The sequence below is a fragment of the Pseudophryne corroboree genome, chromosome 5 (assembly GCF_028390025.1).
Source record: "Pseudophryne corroboree isolate aPseCor3 chromosome 5, aPseCor3.hap2, whole genome shotgun sequence".
NCBI classification, from domain to species: Eukaryota; Metazoa; Chordata; class Amphibia; order Anura; family Myobatrachidae; genus Pseudophryne; species Pseudophryne corroboree.
This window is the reverse complement of record NC_086448.1, coordinates 140,353,497-140,374,511: the sequence shown is the minus strand read 5'-3', so window position 1 is coordinate 140,374,511 and position 21,015 is coordinate 140,353,497. Positions and strand designations below refer to the sequence as shown.

General features: G+C 45.7%; 1 protein-coding gene across 1 annotated transcript in view; it reads right to left on the bottom strand.

Annotated features, from left to right (window-relative positions):
* Positions 1-549: 549 nt before the first annotated feature.
* LOC134929572 (uncharacterized) overlaps positions 550-21,015 on the bottom strand; it is a 213,221-nt gene continuing 192,755 nt past the window's right edge. Inside the window, exons 5-6 of the mRNA XM_063925163.1 lie at positions 1,277-1,414; positions 550-564 (exon numbers count right to left, since the gene is read on the bottom strand). Coding sequence (XP_063781233.1) covers positions 550-564; positions 1,277-1,414 — 153 coding nt within the window. The remainder of the gene's footprint in view (positions 565-1,276; positions 1,415-21,015) is intronic.

Here is a 21,015-nt window from a genome sequence, read left to right as displayed (position 1 = left end):
TGACCACCTCCTGACTGCTTGCATGGCCAGTAAATCTGTGTCTTAGAATGCAGACACTGGCCTCTTCACTCCCATAAAACTGGGCCAACATTCCCCATTTTCTGGAAACACCGGCCAGTGCTGCCCACTCCTTGTCACCAAGCAGCAGCAACATGTCAATCATTGGATTTACGTATATCTCTGAATCAGGGCCAAAGAAGCAGCATTAGTCGCAAATGCTTCTATAATCGGCCATCTCAGCAACCTTGTGGTAGCATAGAATAGCCACGGGAAATTATACGCTGGCTCCATGTTTAACGCATACAGGGATAACAGTCAACGCCTTATATACACCCCCAAAATAACTGTGACATTTGTGTGTTTTTTAATGAATCCTCACTGTAAGCGGCAATAATATGGTACCTTGTCGCATGCACAGTGTGATTAAGATATATGCATAGTTTACTGATAATCACTCAACTTAATAAATATTGGCACTGCATATATCTCATAATTAGTGACTGTCCACTGCTGGAGTGACAGTGAAAGCAGTACATCAACCTCTTATAACTAGTCATCCTCCATCTGTGAAAACAAGTTTTATGGGAAGTAACAGCATTCTATTTCCCCTGCAGTCTCCCCTGCTATCCCCAAGTGTCTGTAAGTGTTTTTCAGGTTACATAAGATGGGCAAATGGGTTAAGCACAACTTTTTACCCTACAGTACGCTCTACTTCATAACCCATTTGAAAGCTTTTTTTTTAAAGTCAGTAAATAATTTCTCCCATGTTCTGCTTAATTCCAGTGTTATTGTTTGGTAATGTCATATGCGTGTTTTGGTACTCTATCTATCTATCTATCTATCTATCTATCTATCTATCTATCTATCTATCTATCTATCTATCTATCATCTAATACATGATATCTGTGGCCACTAATAGGCACTATTCTATTATAGTTTCTCAAAAACATGTTATTGGAAATTGGTACAATCCACCATATGCCACGGCTAATTGCTGATTCAATTAGCGGGGATTACCCTGCACATGAATCCCCAATGGTGGACTGAGCGATAAAGTCAGTGAGAAAACAGCAAAATTGAGGGTTAGTGCGTGGAAAACCCATTGATTCCGCAGTTTGTTCAGAATTGGTGGATTTCTGCGGCTTATTCCCAGATTTTAGACACGGGAAATAGGCTATAAAATTGAATAGCCATTCCCTGTGCAGGGATTTTTTTCAACAATTAACCTATGCCCAAATGAATAACCACATGGATGTGAAAGGTATTTACCATTTACGTTACTTCCTCTTGATACAAAGCTGCCTGCCATGTGTCCAAATATATTGATGAGGATTGACTGTCCGGTACCGCTGGCAGCAGCGCAAATAAGACCAAATATCATGAGGAAGATATCCAAGGCATCTGCATAACGCCACTAGAAACAAAAATGAAAGGAACAAATGACACTGGTTAGCAAGAGTAGTGCATGATGCAAACTTGGTTGCCTTGGTTACCGTATATATAGCAATGGAAACAGATCATGTTCTATGAAGAAGAATTATTTTATTGGGTACAATGTACTAGTAGTAATGTGTGAGCTCAATATTATTAGCAACTTGTGCACAATTTTTTTTTAAATGTAGCAATATAACCAAAATATATTATCGGAGAGGGGGAGGGGGGGGGGTATTTCTGCACAGGACTTTTTTAACCCTTAAAAGTATATTATCAACCAAGCTCTAATGGCAGTTGTGGATTACATTAAAATAAGCAATGCATATTCAGTAAAGGCATTCACAATTCAATCCTACCGAATATATACGCTGTATAAAATTGCTTCCCGTAAGAAATTTGTTCTCTATTGGGCAAAACCATTGGCCTAATTAAGATTAGAGATGATCGGATTCGGTTTTACTCGGTTCTCAAAACCGAACCTTATTGGCTATCCAAAACACGTGACATCCGCGAGCCAATTAGATGCCGTTTTGAGAACCGAGTAAAACCGAGTAAAACCGAACCCGCTCATCTCTAATTAAGATATGATCGCAGCAGCAAATTTGTTAGCAGTTGGGCAACACCTTGGGGGTAATTCAGATTTGATCAAAGCAAATTTGTTAGCAAGTGGGCAAAACCATGGGGGTCATTCCGAGTTGATCGCTAGCTGCCGTTGTTCGCAGCGCAGTGATCAGGCTAAAAATCGGCATTTCTGCGCATGTGTATGGAGCGCAGTGCGCACATGGGTCGTACTTTCACAAAAGCCATAGCACTTTCACACAAGGTCGTGCGACGCTGATCGTTGAGTGATTGACAGGAAGTGGGTGTTTCTGGGTGGTAACTGACCGTTTTCTGGGAGTGTGTGAAAAAAATGCAAGCGTGCCAGATAAAAACGCAGGAGTGGCTGGGGAAATGGGGGAGTGGCTGACCAAATGCAGGGCGTGTTTGTGACGTCAAAACAGGAACTAAATAGTCTGAAGTGATCGCAACGTAGGAGTAGGTCTGCAGCTACTCTGAAACTGCTTAAAAAAATGTAGCCGCCATTCTGCGATCCTTTCGTTCGCACTTCTGCTAAGCTAAAATACACTCCCAGAAGGCGTCGGCTTAGCGTTTGCACTGGCGAGCGAACAACTCGGAATGAGGGCCCATGTGCACTGCAGGGGAGGCAGATATAACATTTGCAGAGAGTTAGATTTGGTTGGGTTATATTGTTTCTGTGAAGAGTAATACTGGCTACTTTATTTCTACACCGCAATTTAGATTTCAGTTTGAACACACCACACCCAAATTTAACTCTCTCTGCACATGTTATATCTGCCCCCCCCCCCCCTGCAGTGCACATGGTTTTGCCCAACTGCTAAAAAATTGACTGCTGCGATCAACTCTGAATTAGGCCCCATGGGGTTCATTCCGAGTTGATCGTAGCTGTGCGTAATTTAGCACAGCTATGATCATCTTCCCTGACATGCGGGGGAACGCCCAGCACAGGGCTAGTCGGCCCCGCATGTCAGTGCCCCCCCCCCCGCACCAATACAAAAGCATCGCACAGCGGCAATGCTTTTGTATTTTTGTTTTTCTGGAGTAACTCCCGGCCAGCACAGCTCCTGCAGCTGGCCAGGAGTTGTTCTTCGCTGCCACTGGCCGCAGCGGCTGCGCGCCCCCTCCCGCCCAGCGATCGCCTCTGTCTCAGAGGCGATCGCTAGGCAAAGGTAACTGCCATGCGCTGGCGCACTGCGGCGCCAATGCATGCGCAGTTCTGACCCAATCGCTGCACTGCGACAAACTGTAGCAAGCGATCGGGTCGGAATTACCCTCCATGTGGACTGCAAGGGGGGGGGGGGGGCAGATATAACATGTGCAGAGAGAGTTAGATTTGGGTGATGTGTGTTCAAAATTAAATCTAAATTGCTGTGGAAAAATAAAGCAGCCAGTATTTACCCTGCACAGAAACAAAATAACCCACCCAAATCTAACGCTCTCTGCAAATGTTATATCTGCCCCAACTGCAGCGCACATGGTTTTGCCCAACTGCTAACAAATTTGCTGTTGCGATCAGATCTGAATTACACCCTATGTGCACTGCAGGTGTGGCAGATATAACATTTGCAGAGATAGTTAGATTTGGGTGAGTTATATTGTTTCTGTGCAGGGTAAATACTGGCTGCTTTATTTTTACACAGCAATTTAGATTTCAGTTTGAACACACCACACCCAAATCTATCTCTCTCTGTACATGTTATATCTGCCCCCCCTCCCCCCCCCTCCCTGCAGTGCACATGGTTTTGCCCATTAGAGAACAAATTTGCTGCTGTGATCAGGTCTGAATTAGGCCCTATATTTGCACCAGGGCCCACTACTTACCACCACATTTGTTTGGACAAATTTGCTGTCTTACGCTATAAGGTTCTCCAGAATTTTCCATACTCTGTGTATGAACCAAAATCTTACATTACTGTAAAGTGGTCTGTGCAAATCACCACAGGACTCTGGAAAACTGCATAGGTGTGACTTTACTAGATGCAGTCATACTTAACAATGGCTGCAGAGGCGGTTCCTGTATAACAAGTGGTGAGCAGTAATGCCATCTCCACATTAAAGCACCACTGCATACATCTACAGTATATCCGGCTTTTCAAACATGAGGAAACAATAAACAGGAGTTTGGATGTAAGACAGTGTATCAGGTGTTCAACTCACGGACAGTGTGCACCAAACAACAAACAAACTGAAAAATATGAGATTTAGTAACATAGTCCTCAAAATTTGGATTTGGCCTGGAAATGTTACCAGATCTGGTGACAAAGACAGAGGCTAGTGGTGTGTCCAGAGTCTGAATGGGCTCACTTTTGGTCAAGGGCATGGAACTGTCCTGCTCTCCAGTAGGTGCTTCTTTAGGGGGCTCATTATCCATTATGATGGGTCAGTGTCAGGTGATATATAGGTGTTTGCTCACACAACCCTAGGAGCTGGTGCCTTTTGCACTCATCCAAGGCACCGTCAGATTGCACCCGAAAGCTGTTAGGCCTATTGAAAGATCCCTGCACAGTCCCAACTCTGGCAAACCTCATAGGGGTCTGGATGAAGACTGTCTATCCCGGGGACAGAGGTCTTTGGCAATGGAATTTTTTTTCATGAGTGACTTTGAGCTACAACCTGGAATTCTACAGAGCATCTTGCACATTGTTCTGAACTTGTGAACTAATTTTGAACTTGGTGGCAGGATGATTGTTAGGGTGCACCTATATAGAACATGTTGAACAGGAGAGAAGTCCATCTCTCAGAGTATTTATTATATTTAGGAGCGCCATAAACATGTCAGAACCCTCCATTGTCAGGCTGGGGCATGAAATGTAGTGATAGGGGCTCATGCTTAGGGGTGTGGCCATCCATCACATAGGTTTGGCTAGCTATTAGAGATTGTGGGGTCTAAGCCTTGGATGAAGATAAAGTCGCTGGAGATACTGTACCAGCCAATCGGCTCCTAACTGCTATGCCACAGAGAGGGTTTAAAAAATTACAGTTAGGAGCCGATTGGCTGGTACTTTATCTCCAGCGACTTTAACTCCATCCAACGCTTAGTAAATAGACCCCTGTATGATTTGTGCCCCTTTATAAATAATGATAGGAAATAATGCTAGTGCATGCACGATAATGTAGCAGATTAATAACAGCAATGCACTGTAGTGATTACACCATAGTCCTGTGCAGTATAATGTAACTTATATATAATGTATAATTCAAGCGCACAGTTTAAAACCTGATCCCAAGAGGAGAGGTAGGGCCCTCAGGCAGTGGGGCCCACCAGTGTTTTCCTCTCTACCACTATGGGCCAGTCCGACCCTGGATCCATCTCTATAACATTTATCTAACAGATGCTTTGCAGAAAGTATTGTCCTTTCAGTTAGTCAATTAGACTGTGGACAGTGAGGAATGCTGGTAACATACGAGATGTCCCATTCACTGGTTAAAGTCTGGAACTGCATGAACTGCACGCATTGTCAGTAAATAGCTTGCATGGTGTGCTGTGTGCAGAGAGTGAGCGGTTCCTTGGAATGATGGATAAAGTATTGAAGGAGGCAGAGGCAGAGACAACACATTAAATACAATACACAAAATGGAAAGCTGCTCAATCAGATTGTAATGTCACTCAGGTGCTAAAAGGGAGGGATACTTCTGTTTAGGAAAAAACTGTGTTCCCTAATGCACACCAAGTGAAAAATTGTGGGGTCCTGCACCACGGACCCATACCTAATATTAGGGACCCCCAGTGACGGAGAAGCCTTGTCGATCGGCCTGGGGGCTTATCCCTATATCTGCAGATATACGCAACTAAGATCTCCGTATTATCTGACTATTATATAGTAATATTTTTCACTCGGTGTGCATTAGGGAACACAGTGTTTTCCTACACAGAATTATTCCTCCCTTTTAGCACCTGAGTGACATTGCAATCTGATTGAGCAGCTTTCCACCTTGTGTATTGTATTTAGAGAGGCATAGATGGGTCAGCATTAGGAGGGATTGCTGACTCCCGAGTGCCATAGGGGAAGCCAGGGGTATCCCCAGGTAAGCTGGCTCTCAGATGCTGTAGGAGCCATTACCATGTGGCCTTACACTGGGAATTTAACCCAGACATATTTGTAATTATTCATGGGGTGGGTGTGGGGTGCGGTGGCCCCTGTGTCGGTATGGTTGGGCTGCTTCAGGTCGGCACACCCTAACACTTTATTAACACTTATGATTTTCCTTATCACTTTGTATATATTATTTTAATCACACCACTTACATAGCACTTCTGTGCTTCTTATTAACCCCTATTAATTTTCACATGTGCGGTGCTGACCTGGGGTGGCCGACCTGTGCCGACATCGTGGGGTCCTGCACCCCGGACCCATACCTAGTATTAGGGACCCCAGTGACGGGGAAGCCTTGTCGATCGGCCTGGGGGCTTAACCCTATATCTGCAGATATATGCAACTAAGATCTCCGTATTATCTGACTATTATGTAGTAATATTTTTCACTCGGTGTGCATTAGGGAACACAGTTTTTTCCCACAACACATTAAATGTCAGCAGCTACAGAGTGTCAAAACAAGGCATGCTTTAGCCCATTGTATGGTGTACTTACACCATACGGGGTTCCTCTGGTGGGCCTTCTGAGCATAAAAACCTAGAATGGTATAAGGTATCATGAAATGCTGACCGCAAAGGAAGATGCCATCTGAGAGAGTTACTCTATCGCAGAAGGCAAAGAAAGACTTGATGTCACAGGACAGTACCATGAAAGAAGGTCAGCCATGCAGGACACAAGTAAACATTGGCAAGGTCCTCCCTGAGTGTGGCATTACAGAGCTCCTCCATGCGCCTGGTGGAGAGGAAATCAAACTCCATAACATCCAGGTGATAATGTCAATTATTACCTTTAGACTTAAAGCTATACACTATTACGGACTAAGTACGCTATTTGCGCACTGAGTACAGTAGGGGTACGCACTTAGCGTAGCAGATGCTAGGCCGTGGGCGTGACGCACAAGCGACATGTACGCACACGGATTCACGCTTCGTACCAAGCACGCTATTGGCGTACCGAGTATCGTGCTGCTACGCTATTAGCGGAGCAGATGCTGCGCCACGAGAGTGAGACATGAGTGGCACGGACGCTCACAGAATGATATACAGTAAACCCGGTTAATAGAACAATGTAAGGATATACTTATACTCTAAACCTTAGTAGTCAAATACTGCAATGATGTAACTCCTAAAAACCTTAACAATGTGTATGCTGTTTGAGCGATTAAGACGCTAAGAAAGCCCTTTGCAGGAAAGTGAAGACACAACACCGGGTTTGGTTACAACCACAGCAGCTCTAACACCGCCGTGGATTATTCAGAGAAAAAGGGGAAAATAGGTACAAATTATACACTACAAGCTAACATAGAAAATCTAACAGAATAACAGAGAATAAAGATGAACAATGGCCACAGAGAATATACATACATGGGAAATCTTTCGCAAGCGCAACCTGGAATCCAGTCCTCAGCTATTCAGGTAGAAAGCCTTCAGAGTCTGAGGCTGGCCAGGCAACAGTGGTCTTTATATACACAACATACATTCACAATACAATGGTCCCTGTAATCTCATTGTTCATTGGACACAGGGATGTGTCTCTACATTACAGCAAAGGTCATAGGTGGATTTGAACAGGTGGGCCGTGTCTTTTCCCAACTGCTCTGGTGGGAGGTATCCTCAGGATTCCCGCCGCATGTGTAATTTACAGCAAATACAGTTAATGTTCATAATCTAATTCTGTACATAACTATACACGAGAGCGAGCGATCCTTTCCTAACTAACATCGGAATGTTACCCTTAAAATACCCTACAGCTGGATACTAGACACCACCTTTCAACCTTTATCTGACCCTTCCTATCATGCAAAGAGGAATCCCTCTGTCCAGGAACTGTTTAAACTAATCATACTCGCTGACATGGTCCAGGGGAATATTATCTACAAAATGCACTATTTGGGTTAAATATGCTACGATCGAGTCGCACGCTACACGCTCACAAACTCCGCCGTAAATACACATCTCATGCGCACGAGATGCTGGAGCGTCTCCTATGCAACTTGCGGGTATGTGTACGCACGGGGGACCAGGTGCACGAGCAGCGTGCATGTGCATGAGGGGTTAGTACAAGGGGTATGCATCATGATATTTTTCGACTTTGACAGTCCACCCTTTGGCAGTTTACAGTAACTGCCACTATCCAAACAATTAAGCAGAAAAATATACAATACAATGAAATACCTATAAATGATTGGGTGGAGGGAGGAGAGGAGAAGGTGGGATATGTATGACCTAGTGGGATAGTAAAAGCATGCATGTATGAAATTTATGTCTGAGGGGTCATGTATCATCGTGCCGTACATGTTCTAGATAAGCTTCGAGGTATTGCGAAGTATACATTAAATCCTTCTTATCCCGTATTAAGGGTCTGTAAGTGGGCCAACAAAAACTACCGAGCTCTCTTTGGCTTCTTGTTCCAACAAATGGGGTGCACATTAGTTGATGATACATGGGAGGGAAAACATGTGAGTGCTACTATATGTACCTATATCACCTGTCGACTATGTGTGTCACTACCTGAAGATTGTAGAGATGAAGATAAGAAACATATGTCACAAATAAATTCATATGATAATGTGTGTAATTGTCCTTGGGTGTCTGTTGAAGTCTTGTCCGGATAGGTGTGTCTTTGCTGTGGGTGGTAAGCAAAGTCTTTCAAGTGTCCATACAAAGTCTTTTAAAGTCTCTAAAGTGTCTCGCAAAGTCTGTGAAAAAGTTAATCAAATGTCTGTAGAAATGTTCATCAACGGTCTGTAGAAATGTTCATCAACGGTCTGTAGGAATGTTCATCAATGGTCTGTAGAAATGTTCATCAACGGTCTGTAGAAATGTGCATCAAAATCTTCTTCCGAGTGGATGTCTTTTTACCTTTGCTCGGTGACTGTGTTGCTCTTGGAATTCTACTAATCCGTCCTTGTCATCAGAACCCATTACAGATCCTTTCTCGACCTCTCTGGTACTCTAACCGAAATACACTGTTCTGGTCAACAACAGGGTCAACAGGAAAACCCGGAACGCAGTCTCTTGGGGTAAGTCAATGTTGCAGGAGGAGAAAGAAAGAGTGGTAATGGGAGGTAAAGAAAATAATAGAAGGGAAAGAAAATTGGTACGATAACCGCCTCTAGTCTTGTTGTTCTTCTTGCTCAGATGTCATCTCAACAGTGCTGCCTCTCAGTCTTCCCAAAATGGACACTCCAGTGACACGCTGTTCTCTCCGAGTCAGCGACCTTTCTGTAAGGAGCATAAATCTTGCATTACCATTTGTTTAACTGTTGTGTGACATACCATCCGTAGAACATGGAAAAACAAAAAGAGAACTGGTAATAGAAAAAGAGAAAAATTGTCAGATTTCCGTTCACCATCAGGCTGTCACACCAACATGTCTATCGGTATCTCTGCACAGTCTCCCCCACCAGTATTTCCACTCTTCCCCCTCTGTGCATGGCCAGGCACAATGATGCTGGTAAGATGTACTGGGGTTGGGCAGACCTCTGAAATGACCAAATAGACATGTGACGTTTTAGCTGTAGTTTTGCTGGTGAACGTCAGAGATGAAGAGGAAACATTTAATGATAAATCACAGCGTTTACCTGGCCGCCCCTGTATCTTCAAGATATGATCTACCAACTATACTTCACTATCTAGCCATTTCCTGCAGTGCTCGGTGGAAATAGTCAGAAGCAGTTTCACCTTCTTTTTGTCTAATGGAAATTTTTTTATTACACTTGACAACAGTTGGGAAATATATTCCTAATTGCAGATTGATTTGTGGTACATTCTCCTGAGTGTGTTCCTCAGTGAGAGGTACTTCTGCGTCTAATTTACAATCAGTAATGAATTTCGTAGGGTCAATATTGGAGGGTAGACATACTCGTAGCACTGTTCGCCAATCTTTGTTTGTGGGTTTGGTGGTGTCACGTCTGAGGATTCTTGTGGAGCCGGATTTGGGGAAGATGATTCTGGTGCACTTGGATCTCTGAATAACAAACGAGCGGGACGGATGACGGTCTTGCGCATTTATTACTTGGAATAGTTTTAACAGTTCGCCAAAGACAGGTGAATAGAGATACTACTGTAGGTTAACGGGTGGCTGAGGATACCGGAACCGTGACCCAGTACTTTAAGGAGAAATTCCGAAGGCTGGTTACTGCGGTGTCCAGAACAGGTAGCTGGGAAGGACACGGGAACAGAGTCGGCAGTCTGCGTAAGGCTAAATCAGGAGGCTTGGGTAATTTGCTGTAACAAGAACCTGACACTGGAGATGCTGCAGGAGCACAGAGAACTAGCTTCACAGATACTGTGAAAGACGTTGCACTGGCAATTTCCCTCCTCCAGGCCTTCCTGTCTTATAGCAGCTGCTAGAGCTAATTGCCCACAGGGAAGTGATAAATTGGTGAAGTGTGGGCAAGACAGGCTTTTTGCCCACATGCAAGATGGCCACCGGGAACACAGCCCAGCCTGTTCACAGAAGCCCTGCTCCACAGCAGCACTGCTAACATGCTGCCAGTCTGCTGAGCTGCCAAACAGTGCCCCTGCCTGTCCTCCCAGCACACCCTGCCCGACGCCAGCAGCCCGCACCTCCGCCAGCTGGTCCTCTCCAAAAGGACCGGACAGGTAAGAGCCGGCTCCTCTGCACAGTCTCCCGCCGGACCGTGACATTACCCCCCCTCTTTAGAGTGGCCCCTGGACACAATTTCGGCTTATCTGGATGTTCAGAATGAAATTTGTGAACTAATGCTGGGGCATGTACATCTGTTGCGTACTCCCAGGAACGTTCCGCCGGACCATAACCTTTCCAGTCCGATAGGTACTGTAGCCGGCCATAACGAATTCGGGAGTCAAGTACCTTTTTAACCTCAAACTCTATTCCACTCTGGGTGAGTACTTTGGGTGGTTGTGGTAACAGTCTCCGAAATCGGTTCAAAACTAAAGGTTTTAGCAAGGAAACATGGAAAGAAGAAGGAATTTTGAGGTAAGGGGGTAGTTTGAGTTTATAAACCACTGGATTAATTATTCCCACAATTGGAAAAGGACCTATAAAGCGGGGGGGGGGGGGTAAACTTCATTGAAGGTACTCGTAAGCGTAAGTTCCTTGTAGAAAGCCAAACTTGGTCTCCTACCTTGAGACTAGGAATTGTTCTTCGTTTTCTATCAGCCCATTTCTTGTAACGAAGAGAAGCCTTTTGAAGATTGGTATGAACCTGATTCCAGATGTTCAAAAAAATGCTTAAGGGAAGTTTCAACTGCTGGTAAATCGAGTGCCGGTAGACTTTGAAATGCTGGAACTTTAGGATGGGCTCCGTAAACAATGAGGAAGGGTGTAAGCTCAGTAGAAGAATGGTAAGTATTGTTGTGGGCGAACTCAGCCCAAGGTAAATGGTCTACCCAATCATCCTGAGAAGAGGAAAGGTGAATGCGTAGAAAGGTCTCCAAATCTTGATTAACTCGTTCCGTGGAACCGTTGGACTGTGGATGATAGGCTGTGGAATACTGCAATTTAATTTCTAAGGCTGTGCAAAGGGATTTCCAGAACTTTGCTACAAATTGCACCCCTCGATCAGACACTATTTCGGTGGGAAGACCGTGAAGCCTGAAAATCTCGGAAATGAAATGATGGGCCAATTCAGATGCTGTAATTTCTTCAATGGTACAAAGTGGGCCATTTTGGAGAATCGGTCTATCACCACCCAGATTATAGTGTAGCCTCTAGAAGATGGTAAATCTGTTATGAAGTCCATTGATAAATGGGACCACGGTTGAAAGGGTACAGAAAGAGGCAGTAACTTCCCAGCTGGAGGTTGCCGAGAGACTTTGTGTTGGGCACACTTAACACAGGAGGAAATGAAGGCTGTCACATCTGCTTTCAGCGTGGGCCACCAATAGGATCTTTGCAGAAATTCCATTGTCTTGTGAACACCTGGATGACCTGAAAATCGGGAAGTGTGAGCCCAAGACATGAGTTTCTTCCGTAGTTGGGGAGTGACAAAAGTTTTCCCTGCAGGAGGTTGTAGATGAGTGGAGGCAAAAACTTTTGCATCTAAGACGGGGTGTGTTTGAGGAGGTTCTTCAGATCCAATGGAGGTAGTGGACCGTGACAGAGCATCTGCTTTTAGATTCTGTGAACCGGGCCGATAAGTCAGGATGAACGAAAAGCGTGAGAAGAACATGGTCCAACGAGCAAGACGCGGACTCAGACATTGTAAATCTTTCAGGAAGGTTAAGTTCCGATGATCTGTATAAATGGTAATAGGGAAGTTAGCTCCTTCCGGGAGGTATCGCCATTCCTCTAGGGCTAGCTTAACTGCCAACAACTCCTGCTCCCCGATAGTGTAGTTCTTCTCGACGGGGAGAAACTTCTTCGAGAAGTAAGCACAAGGATGGAACTTATGATCTTCGTACCTTTGAGAGAGTACTGCTCCTACCGCTTCTGAGGAGGCGTCCACTTCGAGAAAAAAGGGTTTATTTATATCTGGTTGCCTTAATACTGGTGCTGATATGAATGCTTGTTTAAGCAGATGGAAAGCGGACTCTGCCTCTGGGGACCAATGAGACGGGTCTGCTCCTTTCCGAGTAAGAGCGGTGATGGGGGCTACCAAGGCGGATAATCCTCTAATAAATTTCCGATAGTAGTTAGAGAACCCTAGGAAATGCTGCACCGCTTTAAGAGAGGAAGGTCTTGACCAGTTCAATATGGCTTGCACTTTCTCCGGATCCATCTGTAATCCGGAGCCTGAAATTATATACCCTAGAAAGGGGACTGAAACCTGCTCGAAGATGCATTTCTCTAGCTTGCAATACAGATGATTCTCCCGTAGTCTACGTAGAACCTCTAGGACGTGTCGTCGATGTGTGCCAAGGTCTGGGGAAAAGATCAAGATGTCGTCCAGATAGACCACGACAGATTGATATAGAAGGTCTCGGAAAATTTCATTGACGAAATTTTGGAATACGGCAGGGGCGTTACTCAGACCAAATGGCATGACGAGATATTAAAAATGACCATCCCTGGTATTAAACGCGGTTTTCCATTCGTCGCCTGCTCGTATCCTGATCAGATTGTAGGCTCCTCTTAGGTCTAGTTTGGAGAAGATGGACGCTCCCTTGACTCAATCAAATAATTCAGAAATGAGGGGTAGAGGGTAACGATTTTTTACCGTGATGTTATTCAGGCCACGGTAATCTATACACGGTCTTAACCCCCCATCTTTTTTCTGGACAAAGAAGAAGCCAGCTCCGGCTGGTGAGGTAGATGACCGAATGAACCTCTTGGCCAAGTTTTCTCGGATATACTCGGACATAGCCTTAGTTTCTGGAATTGATAAAGGGTAGGTCCGACCTCTGGGTGGATCTTTCCCTGGTTCGAGGTCTATAGGACAGTCCCATTTCCTATGGGGTGGCAAGATATCTGCTCCCTGTTTACTGAAGACGTCGGAGAAGGAAGCGTACTGAGACGGAATCTGCAGGGGTGATGTGACAAGGGTTTTATTGAGTGGTTTGATACACGGCAAACAAGAGGTCAAACAAGTCTTCCCCAGGATAAGATTTGCATGGAGTGCCAATCGATATGTGTGTTATGCCTACTAAACCAAGGGTAACCCAGCACAATTTCATGTGATGCCTTGGGTATAACTAAAAGTTCCAATTGCTCTTTAAGAAGAGCACCGATACCAACTGAAATAGGAAGAGTCCGTTGAGAAATTACTCCACCAGGAATACGGCTTCCATCAACCGCAGATAACGAAATGGAACGGGACAAATCTCGCACAGGGATCTGAAGCTGCTGAACCAGATGGGCTGTGATGAAATTCTCTGCTGCTCCTGTATCTAAAAGAGAGAGAATGGACTTAGTACCTTGCGAGAGTTCAATAGTGACTGGTAGAGTAGGTTCAGAGGATTTTGGAGACCGAGACAAGACTCCTAACCTGGTGTCTCCTAGCCCAGTTAGGAGCGGGAGTTTCCCGGACGCTGCGGGCATGATGCCACCATGTGTCCCGGTGCTCCACAGTAAAGACATAAATTTTCTCGCCGCCGTTTCTGGCACTCCTCAGGAGTAAGTCGGGCCCGATTCAGCTGCATGGGTTCGTCAGTAAAATCTACTGCTAGCGGAGGGGGTGCCAGAGGTACAGGGCGGAAACGATAGCGATCTCCCTTGCTTTTTTCAGCCTGCCTCTCCCGGAATCGTAGATCGACTTTGTTACATAATGAAATGAGGTCATCCAGTTTTGGTGGTAAGTCTCGAGTCGCTAGATAATCCTACAAACGGTCAGAAAGGCCACTCCAAAACGCTGCAACCAAAGCTTCCTCATTCCATTGCAGTTCAGAGGCTTAGGTTTGAAACTGAATGATATACTGGCCGACTGGCCTATTCCCTTGGCGTAGACGCATAATCTCAATGGATGCTGATGTTGAACGTCCCGGTTCATCAAAGATCTTCCTAAAAGTGGCTAGGAATTTTGGATAGTCACTCAGCAGAGCATCATCTCTTTCCCAGAGCGGTGAGACCCATTCCAGGGCTGCCCCTGAGAGTAAGGAGACTATGTACGCCACCTTCGCCTTTTGCGTTGGAAAATTGTCTGACTGTAACGTAAAGTGCACATCGCACTGATTAAGGAATACACGGCAGAGTTTAGAGTTCCCGTCGAACTTGTTGGGGGTTGGCAAACGGAGAGAGGACGGTGATGACCCCAATGACGCCGGAACGGCCTGAGAAACTTGTGACTCCGGACGACGGACAGGAGTAGTATTCGCTAGAGAGGCTTGGATGGAATCCTGCCGAGTGGATATCTCCTGGAGGCACTGCACCAAATGTCGCTGTGAATTTTCCAATCCCTCCAGACGCCTCGCTATGCTGTGTAGGAAATCCGAGCCAGAATCCTGTCCAGTTCCTGGATCCATATGGCCAGTGCAAACTGTCACGTCTGAGGATTCTTGTGGATCCGGATTTGGGGAAGATGATTCTGGTGCACTTGGATCTCTGAATAACAAACGAGCGGGACGGATGAAGGTCTTGCGCATTTATTACTTGGAATAGTTTTAACAGTTCGCCAAAGACAGGTGAATAGAGATACTACTGTAGGTTAACGGGTGGCTGAGGATACCGGAACCGTGACCCAGTACTTTAAGGAGAAATTCCGAAGGCTGATTACTGCGGTGTCCAGAACAGGTAGCTGGGAAGGACACGGGAACAGAGTCGGCAGTCTGCGTAAGGCTAAATCAGGAGGCTTGGGTAATTTGCTGTAACAATAACCTGACACTGGAGATGCTGCAGGAGCACAGAGAACTAGCTTCACAGATACTGTGAAAGACGTTGCACTGGCAATTTCCCTCCTCCAGGCCTTCCTGTCTTATAGCAGCTGCTAGAGCTAATTGCCCACAGGGAAGTGATAAATTGGTGAAGTGTGGGCAAGACAGGCTTTTTGCCCACATCCAAGATGGCCACCGGGAACACAGCCCAGCCTGTTCACAGAAGCCCTGCTCCACAGCAGCACTGCTAACATGCTGCCAGTCTGCTGAGCTGCCAAACAGTGCCCCTGCCTGTCCTCCCAGCACACCCTGCCCGACGCCAGCAGCCCGCACCTCCGCCAGCTGGTCCTCTCCAAAGGGACCGGACAGGTAAGAGCCGGCTCCTCTGCACAGTCTCCCGCCGGACCGTGACAGGTGGCATTACCTAATTCTTTAATAAACTTCTGGCATGCAACTAGATCTTTCCTGGGATCGGGAAATTCTGACATAATTGTTCTCAATTCTGCCCCGGACCAGGGACAATGCATAGTAAAACCTTGACGGGAGTGACTCCCTGAGCGTCAGTCCTCCCATTGGGGACTGATCACCCTGGCAGGATTTAGTTCAATTACACCATCTGTGTTGACTCTACAATGTGAGGTGCAGTTGTCTGTGCATAATATACAATACCGTACTTACCTGTGGACACGACCTCACCTGACCCTTACCAATTGGGCCTTGCCCACCTCGGTGCCCTGTATGGTGGCTGCTGGAGAAAGTGCCGACATCGTGCTGGGCTCACTTTCTTGCTTGTAATCCTGAGGGAAGTTTAAAATGGGGTGCAACTTGCACGGGTTAGAATTGATACATTTATCAGTTTTACTCCTATCGTCATTAATACATTTATTACATTTACTCTTATTGTCATTAATACATTTATTAAGTTCACTATCATCGTCATATACCACTATGCCATTCTCTGTAGCCATCATCTCTGCTGTAGTGTACGGTGGTTGTGCAGTTGCCATCAGTTTCCTGCTAGGGTTAGAACCAGCTGTGTAAGCTAATTCCCTCTGCATATCACTTTCTCATTGCCATAAATGTAAACAGTTTGTGTGTCTGATCCTCTGTTTTGGGGATTTTATGAGACAGATCCTAAGCCTTAGATTATGCAATACCTCTGAGTCAAAACTACTTATCCCAGGAAATGGTGCTTTATCCCCCACAGTCATTCGTGTCCATTCATCACAAAAGGTCTCAGTGTGGGGACCATACTTCCCCCACATTACTAATCAAGCAGACCCCCGGGGTCTGAGCTCTGCAGTCTGAACCCTGACTGCTAAACGTCCCTGTGTTATGCACTTGGCTTTCATCGTGGACCTTTTTAACACAAAAAAAATTTCCTAAAATGCACCAAACACAGAAGTCTACGGTTGAAATCCTTAAAGCTCTTCAACTGAACTTCTTCTGCTCCGAGTATCCCCGGTCCGCTTTCTAGCAGACACGTGTAGCCGTTGCAGGCCCTACCTCTAGAGATTTTCCTGAGAGACCAGCGAAAAATCCCTAAACCTTTATTTTACACAAATCATGCTTGCATGTGCTCCCTACAACGTGTATGATGACAAGATTTACGCACAAATATGCGAAACCTCGTATCACGTTGCATCACGTGTTGGCCATACAACCATGCGGTCCAATCATACCACTTATAGACACTTGTTATCTATAAATGGTAGGATCATTGGAGTCTCCCTACTGTGCTCCACAACAGCCGGAGCGTAATACCACGAAAACTTTTATCACACTCCGTCGCACGTGTACACCTGGACCATGCTCACCACGTTTTCACCTAGACCGGGCTTCACCAAGCTTCACCAAGCTCACCAAGACCACCAAGCGGGGTTCAATACACTCATACCTTTTTTCAGCCCACACGATCATTCTATAGTTTTCTGAACAGAAAAATCCTTTCCTGTTAACTGATAGCTTTCCCCAGAGGTAATACAGAAACAAAGGTTTTTAAACTAAATATTGGAAACTGATTGATTTGTGCTATTATCGCGTAGCTACCGTCTCGCCTAAACTGAAACAATGCTATTGTGTGATTTGTATTTAGTGGGCGTATCTGTACGCACGTTGCATTAAATACGTCACGTGTGTAGGCCTTTGCGTTATGTACGCAGTCTCGCACGCTGTCCGAGACACGTGTACAAAGGCCGGATACGTCCGCAGTAAATACAAATAACACGCTTCTATAAATGTAAACGATATTCAACTATAATCGCTTACCCACACCACACAGTATCTCCTGTATAACCCTTTAGAACTGGGCCAGGCTGCGTGTGTGTTTTACATGTACTCCCTTAAATATTACTCTATATTTTTAACTAAATAGCAACAAATTTTCTTAGCACGGGTCAAAATGCATCTAATAATCAATGCTAATGGCAACAAGCGTGTATTTCGTGTGTTGCGTGCGCAGTTGGCACCAAACAGAAATTTAACAGCTTTTTAAAAAAACAATAGCTTTACGTTCTTACCTTTCGGATCCCACCAGCATCCCTTCAAACCAAGCAGAGCAGACGCTTATCTAATCAGCATCAATGTATCCCCGACCACAAAAAGGGTAACAGGGGATACTACCTTCCCGCCCTTTGCTGATAGATAAAAGTCTGCCTTGTCCTGCTAGGCTGCGGATATGAGGAGAACCGGACGATGCCCCCAATTGATAATATCAATTATTACCTTTACACATAAAGCTATACACTATTACGGACTAAGTATGCTATTTGCGCACTGAGTACCGTAGGGGTACGCACTTAGCGTAGCAGGCGCTAGGCCGTGGGCGCGACGCACGAGCGACACGTACGCACACAGATTCACGCTTCGTAGCAAGCATGCTATTGGCGGAGCAGACGCTGCGCCGCGAGAGTAAGACACGAGCGGCACGGACGCTTACAGAATGATATACAGTAAACCCGGTTAATAGAACAATGTAAGGATATACTTATACTCTAAACCTTAGTAGTAAAATACTGCAATGATGTAACTCCTAAAAACCTTAACAATGTGTATGCTGTTTGAGTGATTAAGACGCTAAGAAAGCCCTTTGCAGGAAAGTGAAGACACAACACCGGGTTTGGTTACAACCACAGCAGCTCTAACACCGCCGTGGATTATTCAGAGAAAAAGGGGAAAACAGGTACAAATTATACACTACAAGCTAACATAGAAAATATAACAGAATAACAGAATAAAGATGAACAATGGCCACAGAGAATATACATACATGGGAAATCTTTCGCAAGGGCGACCTGGATTCCAGTCCTCAGCTATTCAGGTAGAAAGCCTTCAGAGTCTAAGGTTGGCCAGGCAACAGTGGTGTTTATATACACAACATACATTCACAATACAATGGTCCCTGTAATCTCATTGTTCATTGGACACAGGGATGTGTCTCTATATTACAGCAAAGGTCATAGGTTGATTTGAACAGGTGGGCTGTGTCTTTCCCCAACTGCTTTGGTGGGAGGTATCCTCAGGATTCCCGCCGCATGTGTAATTTACAGCAAATACAGTTAATGTTCATAATCTACTTCTGTACATAACTACACGCAGGAGCGAGCGATCCTTTCCTAACTAACATCGGAATGTTACCCTTAAAATACCCTACAGCTGGATACTAGACACCACCTTTCAACCTTTATCTGACCCTTCCTATCATGCAAAGGGGAATCCCTCTGTCCAGGTACTGTTTAAACTAATCATACTCGCTGACATGGTCCACGGGAATATTATCTACAAAATGCACTATTTGGGTTAAATATGCTACGATCGAGTCGCACGCTACACGCTCACAAACTCCGCCGGAAATACACATCTCATGCGCATTAGACGCTGGAGCGTCTCCTACGCAACTTGCGGGTATGTGTATGCACGGGGGACCAGGTGCACGAGCAGCGTGCATGTGCATGAGGAGTTAGTACAAGGGGTATGCATCATGATATTTTTCAACTTTGACACAGGTCATCCTTAGCATTAGGGACACAAGAGTCCTGGAGGTGAACACGTGATAAGGCATCAGTGACATGGAGGTAATTTCCACATTTAAACACCACATCCACATTGTTGAACTTGTGCTGAGGCAGTATGCAAGGGTTTGGGGAAAATGTTATTTAGGGGTTGGTGGTCTGTGTTAACCAGCGCTGGATGCTCATAGATAAACTTGTGAAACTTTTGTCAAGCAAAGACTAGAACCAACAGTTCCTTTTCAATCTGAGTGTAATGTGACTTAGAGATCACAACACGAACATGCACATCAAAAGTGTGGAGCACTGGGCTGAAAAAAAGCATTGAGTTGAGATATAGCAGCAGCATGGCAGCCCAAACAACACCATTAAATGTGCAAAATATGGCAGAGCTGTTATGGTTCTAGTACTCAGGTCTGGGGTGATCTTATGTGAAGAGACCTGAATAGCTGAACGTAATGCTGGGAAAGGGGAAAGGAATCGGAATAGCCCCTGGCACCCTATCTCCGTTGTCTCGCCCGTGCTGTCAGTACACTCTTGCGAGACTATGGTTTCTTGAGCCCATGGCAGCCACGTTTGAAGGGCGGATTACGTCTGCCCAACTCCGATGCCCCCTCAGGTCTTAATGGGAGACAAAGAGTGAACCGAGACAGGGGGATAACAAGGGGCCCTCTAACTAAACAACAAGGCCAGGGGCTACTAACAAACCTAAAACTAAAGTATGTGCGGATTACCGCCAGGGAAAAGGACAACCAAAATACTCCACTTGTCCACTCTCCTACACGGCACCGCCGAGTACCGGAGAGGACTGTGGAAGCGGATACCTCCGCAAATGCTCCAAAACCAACAAACAATATTACGCGGCCTAGGCTGCAGCACACGGCAGAGCCATCACTCACGAAACCAAGCGAGATCCTCTATAGAATGTCACAGGTAAATGAGGACCAGGAGAACCCCTTGGGATGAGATGACAAACACCAAGAGTCAGGAACTCTGAAGACTGGAACGACCGGACACAGCAGACCAGGAACAGATATAAACCAAACATGAGCAGCATGCAGGAAGCTATCACCGGCGTCTGTGTGAGGCACTGAGAAGGCATTTAACAGGGAATTCCCCAATCAGAGTCCAGAGCCTGATTACAACCAATGTCGTGCAGCTGCCCTGCTGCACGACCAGAAACATATGTGCACAGTGATTAATCCACCCTGCAACGGGGAACGCGGTCAGCCCGTGGTGTCCCCGTTGCTAGGGACCCGGCGGCTCGTCGCGCCTGGTGTCCTAGCGTTGCTAGGGAGCCAGCGGTTCAGTGCGCACGGTGTCCCAGCGTTGCTAGGGACCCGGCGGCTAAGTGCGGTCATCCCTATTTGCTAGGCGCCGGGCCGGGAGGAAGTCCCGGACTGCGGCGCCTAAGAAGAGCAGGGCTGTGACCTCAATGTAGTTACCAAAAGACGCTAAAGTCTAAAGCTGGTGACAAACAACCTTAGAGTGCATGTTCCAGCAGCCCACTGCATTGAGTTCACAATGTAGACCTCTACCTGCAGAACATTTCGGTTGAAAGCCACTCATAATAAAACATCTCATCAATTAAGACCATTGTACCCTGGGCAGACCACCCACATTCAGACCACTCTCAGATTTGACAGAGTTGGGACTGTGCAGGGA